Genomic DNA, 16,269 nt, shown 5'->3' with positions numbered 1-16,269 from the left:
GAGACACTTGCCAACAAGCTTTCACAGTCTCATTGCAGAATTAGACGTTCATTCACGTTCTGCAAACGCCAAGTTTAGAGGTGTTTTTGTTGCTCTCATTCTGAATTGTTAAGGTAAGGGTTAAGGTTTGGGATATGGTTAAAAAATATAAATAAAACAGTCTCCACAACTGGGAACAAACACTCAGTTTTCTGATCAAGAGTCATTGGATCATGGGATTATGCCCATCCACCACCCCAGTCCACAACACCCTAACAAAACCCAAACCTACTTGATGGTAATAGCACTCACTGTTGCCCCTAGTGGCCGGTTTTTGAAGGCATTTCCCAATGTCCTCAGGACATGGACAGATGTCCAATTTCGACGTCAATATTTAACGATCTCCTTGCACATACAACCATAGGTGTAAACTAATAAAATGTTACTTTAGCGTTCAAACAACAACTTGGGGACACGAGTCACCACATCATTGAGTTGTTCAGTCCTTTATTCCCCCTCCATGTTACATGTGTAATATGCTTCCCACATGAGAGGGCCGGGACTCTTTGCCCTGATCATTAAAGCAATCAGTGTGTCAGTTAGTATAGAGGTGGGGTCGGTGAGGAAGAGAATATAGCTCCTTTATGACTTTACTGTGGAGGTGGGGAGGCCAAACTCCATGAACACACACACACACAGACTTTTTGGAGGTGGGACTGGCGGTGGTTCCAGGCTGAACTCCATGAACACACACATCCCCCCCCCCTCAACCCAGTATAAGGCACTCTCTGATCTAAGATGTGCCTTTCCAGACAGAGTGCACTTTGCCCAGGCCAGCCATAAACCCGACCATAAATACAGCTCTGCTTATGAACTGGATGACGTGAGAGGACCTTCAGACCGAGAGAGATCAATGCCTCCAACACGGCACTCAGATTCAAGACAGGCACATACACTGACAAATGCTGAACACGCACATACAGTTATGAAAAAACATTACTCTTACCTGGAATTGGGATGACATGGGTCGAGCTCCCAAATAAAGAGGAAGGAAAAAATGATTTCCAACATGGCAGGTTTGAATTGAAACTAACACATAAATAGCACTTATTCTGAACATATCTAGGGGAAATACTATTTTCAAAGATGGTTGCAATTGATTTCCCTTCATAATGTTCTGGCAGGACAATATGCAAGAAGCAGCTCAGAAAGCTATGTCCAAGAGGCCTAAACGCTTACTGGGCATTGGATATACTGCCACCGTGTGGTTTTTTCAAGAATATGCACGTCAACTACAGTAAAGATACAAAACATTAGGAACATCTGCTCTTTCCATGACATATACTGACCAGGTGAATCCAGGTAAAAGCTATTATCCCTCATTGATGTCACTTGTTAAATCCATTTAATCCAGTATAGATGAATGGGAAGAAACAGGTCTAAGAAGGATTTTTAAGCCTTGAGACAATTGAGTCATAGATTGTGTATATGTGCCATTCAGAGGGTGAATGGGCAAGACAAAGTGCCTTTGAACGGAGTATGGTAGTAGGTACCAGGCACACCGGTTTGTGTCAAGAACTGCAACGCTGCTGGGCTCAACAGTTTTCCGTGTGTATCAAGAATGGTTCACCACCCAAAGGACATCCAGCCAACTTGACACAACTGTGGGAAGCATTGGAGTCAACGTGCCGGCCTCCCTGTGGAACGCTTGACACCTTGTAGAGTCCGTGGCCATACAAATTGAGGCTGTTCTGAGGGCAATAGGGGGCCTGCAACTCAATATTAGGAAGGTGTTCCTCATCTTTTGTACACTGTATATTGTTCTTCTCACCCTTCTTTAGTTTAGAAAAATAGAATCCATCATTTTAAAGTGATGGGATAATGAAAACTTCAGATTTATTTTCTACACAAAACCCCAAAACACATTCTATTCAGGATATGAGTTTAGACAGGTAAGCCTTCATCGTGCTCCTTACACTAACTTAGAAGGGAAATCTATATTTACAAAAAATAAAGTTCACTCTAACGTCTACATTTTCTTAAAGGGAAACGGTGAGGCGCTGTAATGTCCTATGAGGTTCTGTACCTTATTGAGGTTCTTTTCCACCAGTGTCAGCCTTCTTCTGCAGCTTCTCGATCAGAGCAGACAGCTCAGTACTCAGACGATAGGAGGGAAGGACACCAGTTAGTTATATATACAGACCGTCTGTGTGGCGGGTAAAACAGACCACCGTGAGGTTAAAGGGATAGTTCGCAGTTGGATGAACTACCTTTTAAACATAGCTTTGGTGTTTCTATTGTGTTATACAGTAGGGTATGTTCTATGTTATGTGACAAGCCCTAGACAACCAGAGGGGTATACTACCAAGCAGGGTTAGTGAGTTAGCCAGCTAACTGTGATAAACAACCAGAGGGGTATACTACCAAGCAGGGTTAGTGAGTTAGCCAGCTAACTGTGATAAACAACCAGAGGGGTATACTACCAAGCAGGGTTAGTGAGTTAGCCAGCTAACTGTGATAAACAACCAGAGGGGTATACTACCAAGCAGGGTTAGTGAGTTAGCCAGCTAACTGTGATAAACAACCTAGAGGGGTATACTGTGATAAACAACAGAGGGGTATACTACCAAGCAGGGTTAGTGAGTTAGCCAGCTAACTGTGATAAACAACCAGAGGGGTATACTACCAAGCAGGGTTAGTGAGTTAGCCAGCTAACTGTGATAAACAACCAGAGGGGTATACTACCAAGCAGGGTTAGTGAGTTAGCCAGCTAACTGTGATAAACAACCAGAGGGGTATACTACCAAGCAGGGTTAGTGAGTTAGCCAGCTAACTGTGATAAACAACCAGAGGGGTATACTACCAAGCAGGGTTAGTGAGTTAGCCAGCTAACTGTGATAAACAACCAGAGGGGTATACTACCAAGCAGGGTTAGTGAGTTAGCCAGCTAACTGTGATAAACAACCAGAGGGGTATACTACCAAGCAGGGTTAGTGAGTTAGCCAGCTAACTGTGATAAAAAACCAGAGGGGTATACTACCAAGCAGGGTTAGTGAGTTAGCCAGCTAACTGTGATAAACAACCAGAGGGGTATACTACCAAGCAGGGTTAGTGAGTTAGCCAGCTAACTGTGATAAACAACCAGAGGGGTATACTACCAAGCAGGGTTAGTGAGTTAGCCAGCTAACTGTGATAAACAACCAGAGGGGTATACTACCAAGCAGGGTTAGTGAGTTAGCCAGCTAACTGTGATAAACAACCAGAGGGGTATACTACCAAGCAGGGTTAGTGAGTTAGCCAGCTAACTGTGATAAACAACCAGAGGGTATACTACCAAGCAAACCTAGGTTAGTGAGTTAGCAATCAAACTGTTAAACAACAGAAGAAGCAAAATATACTACCAAGAGTTAGTGAGTTAGCCAGCTAACTGTGATAAACAACCAGAGGGGTATCACTACCAAGCTCAGGGTTAGTGAGTTAGCCAGCTAACTGTGATAAACAACCAGAGGTATACTACCAAGCAGGGTTAGTGAGTTAGCCAGCTAACTGTGATAAACAACCAGAGGGTGTATACTACCAAGCAGGGTTAGTGAGTTAGCCAGCTAACTGTGATAAACAACCAGAGGGGTATACTACCAAGCAGGGTTAGTGAGCCATTAACTGCCAACCAGATTTCCAACATGCAGGGTTAGTGATTAGCCAAACTAACATAAACAACAGAGGGTATACTACCAAGCAGGGTTAGTGAGTTAGCCAGCTAACTGTGATAAACAACCAGAGGGGTATTCTACCAAGCAGGGGATAAACAACCAGAGGGGACAATAAGCATTTGTTTTTCAGCCAGACATTTTGTGTCATAAACAACCAGAGGGGTATACTACCAAGCAGGGTTAGTGAGTTAGCCAGCTAACTGTGATAAACAACCAGAGGGGTATACTACCAAGCAGGGTTAGTGAGTTAGCCAGCTAACTGTGATAAACAACCAGAGGGGTATACTACCAAGCAGGGTTAGTGAGTTAGCCAGCTAACTGTGATAAACAACCAGAGGGGTATACTACCAAGCAGGGTTAGTGAGTTAGCCAGCTAACTGTGATAAACAACCAGAGGGGTATACTACCAAGCAGGGTTAGTGAGTTAGCCAGCTAATTGTGATAAACAACCAGAAATAACTACTGATATTCTGGCTCATAAAAAAAAGCTAAACCTAGATATGTGTATGTGGTTGTTGTCAATCAAACCATGCCCATTTCATTCACATCAGAAGAAGCAAAATATATATTTCAGAATATTTAGGCATGTTGCTTTGTAGTATACCCCCCTGATCCATGGGTGGCTGATCAGCAGCAGATAGGCTCCCAAACAGGCAGTCTGCTGATCACCTACCATGGCTCAGACCCAGCCAGACCCAGTCCAACATCCATCACCCTGACTGATTGGCTGCAGCCCTGCTGTCCCGTCAGGGTGTTGGAGACAGCACTATCTCCTCTGGTCTGGGGAGGCTGGCTAAGCTGCCTAGGGAGGGCTGTTTGCTGACTGGGCCATGAGGGGTTAGGGGCTGTTACTCCCCCACCGGGTGGTCAATTTGTCAGTTAACCCATGCTGGGTGTGAGTGACAGCAGCCCATCAGTTCAGCCTGGGGAGAAGAATGGAGACGTGAGTCACCCCAGGAGACTGACTTTGACCCCTCATGACTGTGCTGTGACCATCCCTAGTGTCTTATGATTTACAGCGCCTTCAGAAGGTATTCACACCCATTGCCTTTTTCCCCATTTTGCTGTTTTTCAGACAGAGATTTTGTCTCACTGGCCTACAAATGATTTCCAACATGGCAGGTTTGAATTGAAACTAACACATAAATAGCACTTATTCTGAACATATCTAAGGGAAATACTATTTTCAAAGATGGTTGCAATTGATTTCCCTTCATAATGTTCTGGCAGGACAATAAGCATGTTGTTTTTCAGCCAGACATTTTGTGTCACTGGCCTACAAATAATACCCCATTATGTCAAAGTAGGAATTGTGTTCAATTAATTTAAAATGAAAAGCTGAAATGTCTTCTCAATAATTATTCAACCCCTTTGTTATGGCTAACCTAAATAAGTTAATGGGTAACCATTTGCTAAACAGGTCACATAAGTTGCATGGACTCACACACGCTAGTAGTGTTTAACAAGGTTTTTGAATGACTACCTCATCTCTGTGCCCCACACATACAGATCAGTCAAGCAGTTCAACCACAAAGACCAGGGAGGTTTTCATACGTCTCGCAAAGGGCACCTATTGGTAAATAAAAAAGGCAGACATTGAATATCCCTTTGAACATGGTGAGGTTATTAATTACACTTTGGATGGTGTATCAAACACCCAGTCACTACAGAGATACCGCTTAGGGATTTCACCAGGAGGCCAATGGTGACTTAAAAACAGTTAGTTTAATGGCTGTGATAGAAAACTGAGGATGGATTAACAACATTGTAGTTCCTCCATAATACAAACCTAAATGACAGAGTGAAAAGGAAGCTTTATACAGAATACAAATATTACAAAACATGCATCCTGTTTGCAATAAGGTACAAAAGTAAAACTGGAAAAATGGTGAAGAAATTAACTTTATGCCCTGAATACAAAGTGCTGTTTTGGGGCAAATCCATCACAACACATCACATCACAGAGTACCATTATTTTTTTCATGCATTGTGGTGGCTGCATCATGTTATGGGAATGCTTGTCATCGACAAGGACTAGAGTTTTTTTAGGATAAAAAGAAACAATAGAACTAAGCACAGGCAAAATCCTAAAGGAAAACCTGGTTCAGTCTGCTTTCCAACAGACATCGGGAGACAAATTCATATTTCAGCAGGATAATAGCCTAAAACACAAGGCCAAATATATACTGGAGTTGCATACCAAGACAACATTGAATGCTCCGGAGTGTCCCATATTTCATGTTCAATAAATTAGCAAAAATGTCCAAAAACATGTTTTCACTGTCATTATGGGGCATTATGTATGATATTGAATGCAGTCTGAAACACAAAATGTGAAATAAAAGTCCAGGGCTACAAATACTTTCTGAAGGCACTGTACCTTGGTTTGCAGCCCTTCAGGGTTTTTTTCTGACTGAATGTTTTCAATATTGGTATGTGTAACAGTTTAGCTTCTGTACCTGTCCTCGCCCCTACCTGGGCTCGAACCAGGGACCCTCCGCACACATCGACAACAGCCACCCTCGAAGCATCGTGACCCATCGCAATTACTTCAAGGTCTCAGAGCGAGTGACGTCCCGATTGAAATGCTATTGGTGCGCACACCCCGCTAACTAGCTAGCCATTTCACATCGGTTACATATGCTCAGTCAGCCAAATACCTTTAAATGTTTGTAAATACGATGCCAGCCTACACTGCAGGGGCAAGTCAACAACATGCTAATTGCCCAAACACGTTAAACAAACAAGTTTACAATGTCGTTCTTCAGTTTGTTTACTTTCACAAGAAACAAAGGAATAAAAACAAGAGTGTGGGTAGAGGTCTCAAGATTCATTCAGAACTTTATTTCAGTTACATGGTGCTTTGAAAAGCACTTAAGCAATACAGAGTGACCAGCTTCTATAATACATGTCATACTGCATAAATAAAACATTCATGCCTAAAAAGGGAAAGAATACTATTGAAACCTTTAAATCTTGACGGGTATAATAAGTTTTGAACACAAGGTACAAAATAGGCCTTTATAACAACTAACAAGACAATACTATCATAAAGCAACATTAGTGCTTTTAGAATGTTAACGCCATCCGTGAAATAAAAACGGAGAGTAAAAAAGTATGAAGCTACTTTTCGTTCTTTCCTATAAAATTGCTTATTTGCGTGGTCAAGCTGGTCATCTTATACCGAGGTGAACAGCTCCACACAGACGGATCTGCCTTATTAGTGTCAACTGGACCAGTGGAACCATTTTCTTTCTATCCCCCAAAACACTGGCAGAAGAATACATGTAAAACCTGACAACATTGTCTCCCTCATCACCAGTCTCATTATAGACTCTGAACATGTTAGACTTGCAGACAAAACAAGATCAAATAATGCTTAAGTGTTTTTTTTGCTTGAAGTCTATCAAACTAAAAGACACATTTCAACATTGATATTGAAGCAGGATGTGTGGGTGAGAGTGGACGGCTACATTACATTATAGCTAAGGCCCTATAGAGATACACTTCTAAATCCTATTTGTGGGCAGCAATACAAAATAATTTACTCTACATTTTATCATCTTGGCTTTCTATTAGATTGTATACTCTAGCTCAATAAATGTGTTTATTACAAAACATTCTGCAAAATACATTTAAATAAAAGCAATACCAGATTAAGAGCACCTTATCCCCAAACAACATTTAACAGGTAAATCATTTTTGGAAGCAATGGCACATGAATAATCAATGGTTATTAGCGATGCTTATAAGAATCATAGGATGGTTGTATACCAGACAGGTAATACCATCTATAGTCTTGGAACAGCTCTAAAACAACTTGTCATTCATGATGACATACTCTGTTTGTACAAATGCTCAATAAAGTTAATTCATCCTCAGAAATGTCCAGCAAGTACATGATAGTATTCACTTATAAGTAGGCTGAATGAAACACTGTCTTGACTTGCATCTATACTGGGTCTACTGTACTTAAGTATTAACAATTGCAGACCAAGGGTGTTGTAATGCTGAAGTTGTACTGCCTGGCCAGTCTGTGTTTCTCCAGAGAGAGAGGTTGGTAAACAAGGTACAGGTGATGAGGTGTTAGCAGACGATTGGACTGCAGCGGTATCACCACCTTATCAGTCAGTCAGAGTGAAGGTGGATTTGGACCTCCGAAGTCTAGACAAACAGAACAGCAATTTTGCTTTTGTTCAATCAGCAGTTTTTGTGCTAACCTGCCCTGTGCAGGTCTTAAAGGCAAACTTCGGGATTTTGGCAATGACCTTTGTCTACTGCCCCAGAGTCCAATGAACTTGTGGGTACCATTTTTATGTCTGTGTCCAGTATGAAGGAAGTTAAGAGGTAGTTTTAGCGATCCATTGCTAACTAGCATTAGCACAATGACTGAAGTCTATTGTATCTGCTAGCATAGTATGCAGACTTCAGGTCATTGCGCTAATGCTAGTTAGCAATTGCGCTAGTTAGCAACTTCCTTCAAACTCCATAGAGACATAAAAATGGTATCCACAAGTCATCTGACTGGGGAAATAAAGGGCCTTATTGCCAAAATCGCCAACATGTGACAACAACCCATCTCAAATATGCACATGTAGCAGAAGACTGGTTGAACTTGTAAAAGTGCTGGACATCACATTTTTTTTGCATGTACAAAAATATGTCATCATATTGTAGCTATCATGAAATGTTGAGTAAACTACAAAAGTAGTGAATATGCATGTCAGTAGCTTCTATTACCAATACTCTTGCATAAGAAATACAAATAGAATCAATGATAAATGGGTTTTAAGTTTAGCGACAGGAGAGGCAGCCCTTCGACAGGAGAGGCAGCCCTTCGACAGGAGAGGCAGCCCTTCGACAGGAGAGGCAGCCCTTCGACAGGAGAGGCAGCCCTTCGACAGGAGAGGCAGCCCTTCGACAGGAGAGGCAGCCCTTCGACAGGAGAGGCAGCCCTTCGACAGGAGAGGCAGCACTTCGACAGGAGAGGCAGAGTGTGCCCTAATGAATAGGACGTTGTAAATGGGACTAAGTGGCTCTGACCATATCCCTCAGTCCATATCCCAAGGCCAACATAGGGCAGTGTTGGGATGTGTGCCAATAACCCCACTACAATAATAACAGGAAGAGGCCTTCTCACACATAAACAGGAAAACAACAGAGAGGAGGGGGAGAAGAGCGAGAGAGAGATAGGAGAGAGGAGAAAGGGCATTCTGAGGAGAAAAGCAAAGAATCAGGCTGCTACAGGCTTTCAGCTGAGCTACAACTCCAAAGACCTCTTTCAGTACAATGTTTGTTTGTTTTATAACAAAGTTTCAATTTTTAAAAGAAGCAACATTGGTAATTCTGATGTTTTTGTTTTTCTGGTATAAAGACGCCGAGATAGATGGGAGAGCAGCAGCTGGTGTGGCTGGTTGTAGATGGGGGGGGGGATTAGGCCGAGACCTGCCTGAGACTCTAGTACAGGAGGATGCGCAATCGAAGGGCCTTGACATGGGGGGTGGTGGGGGTGTAGAAGGCTCAGACTGAAGCCTGGGACTCTAGTACAGAAGGATGCGCCTCTCGATGGCCTTGCGGCAGATGGGGCACTCGCTCATGCGGTCGCCACACAGCTGGCAGGTGCCGTGGCCACATATGAAGATCATGTTCTTCAGCCGGTCCAGGCACACCGGACACATGGTCTGGAGAGACACACAAAATAACACTTAGTACTCATCTTAGTGGAGTCATCCCAGTTCTGATATAAACACATTGTATTGGAGAAATGGTTGCTTTGAGACATGGCTATAGATTCCAAAATGGTCTACAGCTTGTCTTAGGGCAAGGAAAAGGTGTCTCATATCCACACACTGTTATTAAACATTATGTTCATTTTTTAAAACCTGTTTTCGTGGTATCCAATTGGTAGTTATAGTCTTGTCTCATCGCTGCAACTCCCATACAGACAACTCAGGAGAGGCGAAGGTCGAGAGCAGTGTGTCCTCCGAAACACAAACCAACCAAGCCGCACTGCTTCTTGACACAATGCCCACTTAACCCGGAAGCCAGGCGCACCAATGTGTCGGAGGAAACACCGTACACCTGGTGACCGTGTCGGTGTGCACTGTGCCCAGCCCGCCACAGGAGTCATTAGTGCGCGATGGGAAAAGGACATCCCTGTCAGCCAAACCCTCCCCTAACCTGGACGACGCTTGGCCAAATTATGCGCCACCCCATGAGTCTCCCGGTCGCGGCCGGCTGCGACAGAGCCTGGACTCGAACCCAGAATCTCTAGTGGTACAGCTAGCACTGCGATGCAGTGCCTTAGGCCACTGTGCCATTCGGGAGGCCTTTATAAAATATTTTATACATATTTTTACACTAGTGGTTGGAATGATACTGTGAAATTGCTAAAATTATGATAATGCCCTTTAAGTGTAAGAGCTGTTTGAAAATACTGCATTACATTTCTGCCTGTTTTGGTGGGATGGAGTTCAGGCCTGCCTGGTGACATCACCATGCAGTACATTAGTTCATAGACCAATAAGCGAGAGAGTTCCAAATCTCTAGCAGATTTTCAGTTTTCCCCTCCCCACTCAGACCACTCCCAGACAGTCCTAATTATATTCTTGCTTGAGAAATTGCTCTTTGCTAACAAGCTATTTGTTTCTTTATCATTTTAAAAATGGTCAAAATCACAGTACATAATTGTTAACCAGAAATGATTTGATATTGAGATAAAATCAGCTGCATTGGAACTTTAATGTTTATTGATGTGTCTAGCGCGCACACACACGGTTAACATTGGTTATTACAATTCAATCTGAACATACCACCATGCAGTCTTCAGCACACACCCACCATGCAGTCTTCAGCACACACCCACCATGCAGTCTTCAGCACACACCCACCATGCAGTCTTCAGCACACACCCACCACGCTGTCTTCAGCACACACCCACCACGCTGTCTTCAGCACACACCCACCACGCTGTCTTCAGCACACACCCACCACGCTGTCTTCAGCACACACCCACCACGCTGTCTTCAGCACACACCCACCACGCTGTCTTCAGCACACACCCACCACGCTGTCTTCAGCACACACCCACCACGTTGTCTTCAGCACACACCCACCACGCTGTCTTCAGCACACACCCACCACGCTGTCTTCAGCACACACCCACCCACCACGCTGTCTTCAGCACACACCCACCACGTTGTCTTCAGCACACACCCACCACGCTGTCTTCAGCACACACCCGTTGTCTTCACCACGCTGTCTTCAGCACACACCCACCACGCTGTCTTCAGCACACACCCACCACGCTGTCTTCAGCACACACCCACCACGCTGTCTTCAGCACACACCCACCACGCTGTCTTCAGCACACACCCACCACGCTGTCTTCAGCACACACCCACCACGCTGTCTTCAGCACACACCCACCACGCTGTCTTCTTCAGCACACACCCACCACGCTGTCTTCAGCACACACCCACCACGCTCTTCAGCACACACCCACCACGCTGTCTTCAGCACACACCCACCACGCTGTCTTCAGCACACACCCACCACGCTGTCTTCAGCACATACCACCACGTCGTCTTCAGCACATACCACCACGTCGTCTTTAGTACATACCACCACGTCGTCTTTAGTACATACCACCACGTTTAGTACGTCTTTTTAGTACATACCACCACGTTTAGTACATACCACCACGTCGTCTTTAGTACATACCACCACGTCGTCTTTAGTACTTTTAGTACATACCACCACGTCGTCTTTAGTACATACCACCACGTCGTCTTTAGTACATACCACCACGTTCTTTAGTACATACCACCACGTCTTTAGTACATTTAGTCTTTAGTACATACCACCACGTCGTCTTTAGTACATACCACCACGTCGTCTTTAGTACATACCACCACGTCGTCTTTAGTACATACCACCACGTCGTCTTTAGTACATACCACCACGTCGTCTTTAGTACATACCACCACGTCGTCTTTAGTACATACCACCACGTCATACCACCACGTCTTTAGTACATACCACCATGTACATACCACCACGTCGTCTTTAGTACTTTAGTACATACCACCACGTCTTTAGTACATACCACCACGTCGTCTTTAGTACATACCACCATGTCGTCTTTAGTACATACCACCATGTCGTCTTTAGTACATACCACCATGTCGTCTTTAGTACATACCACCACACTTACCTGCTCCTTGATGTCCTGCAGTTGCTGCTGCAGCTTCTGAACGTCAGCGTTGACATTGGTGTTGTCTTTGTCTCTCTGCATGGCTGGGATGTTACCGCTGGCTGTAGAAGGGGAAAACACACACAACGTTGAGAAACTAACAAACATATGCAGGTTCTCAAACTAGTGGCCCCCGAGCCGATTTAATGCGAGCGAGAGCGAGATGCCTTCACTGTAAAGTCTACCTGTTGTATTCTGTGTATGTGATCAATAAAATTGGAATAGATTTTAATGACATGATGCTCTAAAGGCCAAACTAATCAAGCAATCATAAAGACTTGTCCATGTGGGCTATTCTGGAAAGAGTTCTACACTTTAACCCAGTCCGTTTTTAACAAGCAGCAATTTCAGAGTTAGACATATACGTCCTCAGACAGTATTTGGCTGAAATAGGTCTGAGGCCCTGTGCTTGAGGGCACAACCTTTCTGAATGGTGGAAATCAGTATCATTAAACATTTGTATGTGTGTGATTCTGTGTCTTGTGTTGAGGGGTGGGCGAAGGATCATTGCAAAGGGGGTTTCGGCAGCAGGTCATAGGCCAGGCAGGGCATAGGCCAAGCAGGGCATACGCCAAGCAGGGCAGACAGCACCGGGGATTTTTGGTTTGGGGAGTTTTGAACCAGGGAAGAGGATGAGATACTTACACCAACTTAGTGCCAGATTGTTGGGCTGGAGCAGATCCAGCGAGCCCCCTGCCATTAGAGCTGAGTTAGAGTTACCTGCTGAGAATAACCAGTCACAGTGTTATAACAGGGGCCCCTGGTACAACTCCACAAGGCCTGAGGAGGAGTCTACTCACTACTAAAGGCCTGGAGACAAAGGAAGGACAATGAGGTTTTTAGATTTAAAACACATCAGGTGGGAGGTGGGGGAGGAGTCTCTTCTAGGTAGAGTGAGCTGCAACCGCGTCCTTCAAAGTCTAAAAATCATACACACTAAGTAGTACTACTAGAAGGAAAGGTACCAGGACAAAAGCTGTTTCGTCATCAGTACTCAGCAGGTAACATGCCAACTCGTAGTGCTACCAGTGTGCTAGAAGAGTGGTCTAGGATGGCACTGGCATCCCTCTCAAAATGTCCAGGGACATAAGGGAATGAGTGTGTGTGAGATTGAAATAATGTGCTTTGTATTTGAAGAGATCTGTGTGTGTGTGTGTGTGTGTGTGTGTGTGTGTGTGTGTGTGTGTGTGTGTGTGTGTGTGTGTGTGTGTGTGTGTGTGTGTGTGTGTGTGTGTGTGTGTCAACACACAAAGATCTTTCGACGAGCAAATCTTTGGCAAATCATTATAAAATCTGTGAACTTACAACAGTTTCCCTTTTAACACAACATAAAATAATAAGGAAAACAAACTAAAGGGAACTGCGGTAATAAAGGTCAGATAATAACGTGATAAGAGTGTGTGCAACTTAAAGACAACACTAGTCTTAATACACACTCACACATTGAAATAACCAACACTGTACCGTCACTACTTAGCTAACAGATTGGATGGAGAAATTGGATCGAGCAATGGACTGATGGAGATATTAAATCAGTTGGCCAAATAGACTTTTAGGAGCCAGCTACGGGAGAATTAATAGCCGGTTATGGAGGTAAATTTATTTTAATAAAATTAGTGCATGCTGCTGAAATGTTATAACATGTGATTGAATTGCATGTTATGATTAAAATACATTCTCGTCTGATTAAGTTAAAGATCATGCATTATGCATTAATGACCTCAACCAGGGAGGTTTGTTTTCCAGTCTGGGAAAATGACACATTCAACTAAAACACACAAAACAATGACAACATTAACGTTAAAATAATGCAGGAGCAAGACAGCTGTGAATCAACAAACCAACACAAACAAAAACACAACAAGGGGGGAAACAACAAGATGGACAGTCATGACAAAAGGGGGATAAAAGGGAACGTGTGGAAGATTCACTCACTAAGGTCCTCATCATCATCATCATCATCATCATCATCATCAGCGGCATCACCCTCCATACCTTTCCCTCCACAACAAAGGACAAAGGGCGTGCGGCGTTCCACAACAGCCCGGCACTGTACGCACTTCTTCATGAGGCCGGCACAGTCTGTACGGAGGAAGGGAACACAAAGACAGAATGGAAGGTCAGTATGGTCCACTAGAACGCATCAAAGGTTCTGGAGAATAGTTGCGTTCTTGCAACGAGGCAGGGTCTTCGGTAGGACACACCATAGCAAAACATTTAGCAACAGAGAGAAAAAATAAGTGTTCAGTAGGCTACCTCCCCACTTCAAAACGGTTTCCCCGTACGAGGAAGCAACCGTAGCTGGTTTAGTGTACTTACTTTCACAAGCGCACATGTGACCGCAGGGCTCGAAAAGCACGGCAGCCTTCTTGTCAGAACATACGACACACTCCTCGATCTGTATGGAGAGACAAACATCTGATGTCAGTGAAGGGCAAGAGAAGAGGAAGTCATACCTCTAATTGGAGGATGTCGTTACACCCAAAACCAATGCAAAGCATCCATTAATGTACTCAGTCAACTTACACAACTTGATACGTCGAGGCACCCCAACAGTTGGCCTAAATCACATATGTCAGAGTCAAGGCCCGCGGGCCACATCCGGCCCGCGAGAAGGTTTTTTACGGCCCCTGGGATGATCTTGATTTATTATTAGAACCGGCCCGCAGACCGCAGCAAGCCGGCAGCCCGCAGATCTTTTACACACACCAATACTACATTTCCCACAATGCAACGGTGACGCACCGAGCAGTAGGCTGCTTCATTTCAATATTTATTGGCACAGCAGTTGTCAGCATCACAGTAAAATTAACTTTCAGATACCCATCAAAAATGGCAAAACGGAAGGTGGACACTGAGAACCGGGGGTTTCAAACAAGGTGGGAGTCGGAGTATTTGTTCACGGAGGTAGCTGGAAAACCTGTGTGTCTTCTGTGTGGAGAAAGTGTGGCGGTACTGAAAGAGTATAATCTGAGACGACATTATGAAACGAAACACGCGGACAAAAACAAGAATATGGACATGGAACAAAGGCTACAAAAGGCAGAGGAATTCAAACGAGGCCTCAAATCTCGACAGGCTCTGTTCAAAAAAGCCAAATCACAAGGCCAGGCTGCTGTCAAGGCCAGTTTTATTTTGGCAGAAGAGATCGCTAAATCAGCCCGGCCATTTACGGAGGGGGATTTCATCAAAAACTGCATGATTAAAGTTTGTGACGAAGTTTGCCCAGAAAAAAGGCAACTCTTTTTAAATGTGAGTCTGAGCAGAAACACCATTGCCGAGAGAGTAGACCAGTTGTCCATCAATCTAAAAGAGCAGCTTGTGAAAAAGGGAAAAGATTTCATTGCATATTCCTTGGCTGTGGATGAGAGCACCGACATTTCAGACATTGCCAAGTTGTCAATTTTCATCCGCGGAGTGGACTCCAGCCTAAGCGTGACAGAGGAGTTTTTGGCTTTACGTCCTATGCATGGCACAACTACGGGGCATGATTTGTATGAAGAGGTGTCAAGATGTGTAAATGAGATGGAGCTGCCTTGGGAAAAACTCGTGGGTTTGACAACCGACGGAGCACCTGCGATGTGTGGACACAGGAGCGGACTGGTGGCGAAGATACGGGAAAAGATGCAAGAGGAAAACGCGACAGGTGAGCTGACAGCTTATCATTGTATCATACACCAGGAAGCGTTGTGCGGTAAAGCCTTGAAAATGGAGCATGTAATGAGCATCATCACGCGCACAGTTAACTTTATCAGAGCCAAAGGTTTGAATCACCACCAGTTCAAGGCATTTCTGACGGAGTTAGAAACGGAGCATGGTGATTTGCCTTATCACACAGAGGTGCGATGGCTAAGCCAGGGAAAGGTGCTTCAAAGATGTTTCGAGCTTCGTGAGGAGATTTGTCTGTTCTTGGACAGCAAAGGGAAAGACACAACACAACTCCGAGACGAAATGTTTCTGTGTGAAATGGCTTTTCTGTGTGACATTACGAGTCATCTGAATGCAATGAACTTGCAGCTGCAGGGTCGGGATCGTGTCATCTCTGATATGTACAGTACAGTGAAGGCATTTAAAACCAAACTGACTCTGTGGGAGACGCAGATGCGGAAAGAAAATTTGAGCCACTTTCCCAGCTGCCAGACCATGAAAGAGAAGCTCTCTACCAGTGCGTTCCCGAGCGCACAGTTGGCTGATAAAATAGGTATGCTTGCCGCTGACTTTCGACGCCGATTTGCTGACTTTGAAGCACAAAAAGCAGGTTGGAACTGCTCGGTAACCCATTTGCTGTTGACGTGGAAAGCTCACCACCAAACCTCCAAATGGAGT

At 44.3% G+C, this 16,269-nt stretch overlaps 1 protein-coding gene across 3 annotated transcripts in view; it reads right to left on the bottom strand.

Moving 5' to 3' along the window:
- Window positions 1-6,512: 6,512 nt before the first annotated feature.
- LOC124009131 (E3 ubiquitin-protein ligase mib1-like) overlaps window positions 6,513-16,269 on the bottom strand; it is a 93,501-nt gene continuing 83,744 nt past the window's right edge. Inside the window, exons 18-22 of one of the 3 annotated variants that reach the window (XM_046320638.1) lie at window positions 14,263-14,341; window positions 13,879-14,025; window positions 12,589-12,666; window positions 11,905-12,005; window positions 6,513-9,370 (exon numbers count right to left, since the gene is read on the bottom strand). In XM_046320638.1, coding sequence (XP_046176594.1) covers window positions 9,230-9,370; window positions 11,905-12,005; window positions 12,589-12,666; window positions 13,879-14,025; window positions 14,263-14,341 — 546 coding nt within the window. In that variant the 3' untranslated portion in view covers window positions 6,513-9,229. The remainder of the gene's footprint in view (window positions 9,371-11,904; window positions 12,006-12,588; window positions 12,667-13,878; window positions 14,026-14,262; window positions 14,342-16,269) is intronic. The other 2 variants (XM_046320639.1, XM_046320640.1) reach the window with 2 other exon arrangements.

Source organism: Oncorhynchus gorbuscha, linkage group LG22 (genome assembly GCF_021184085.1).
Source record: "Oncorhynchus gorbuscha isolate QuinsamMale2020 ecotype Even-year linkage group LG22, OgorEven_v1.0, whole genome shotgun sequence".
Taxonomy (NCBI): domain Eukaryota; kingdom Metazoa; phylum Chordata; class Actinopteri; order Salmoniformes; family Salmonidae; genus Oncorhynchus; species Oncorhynchus gorbuscha.
This window is presented reverse-complemented; position numbering and strand designations above follow the sequence as displayed.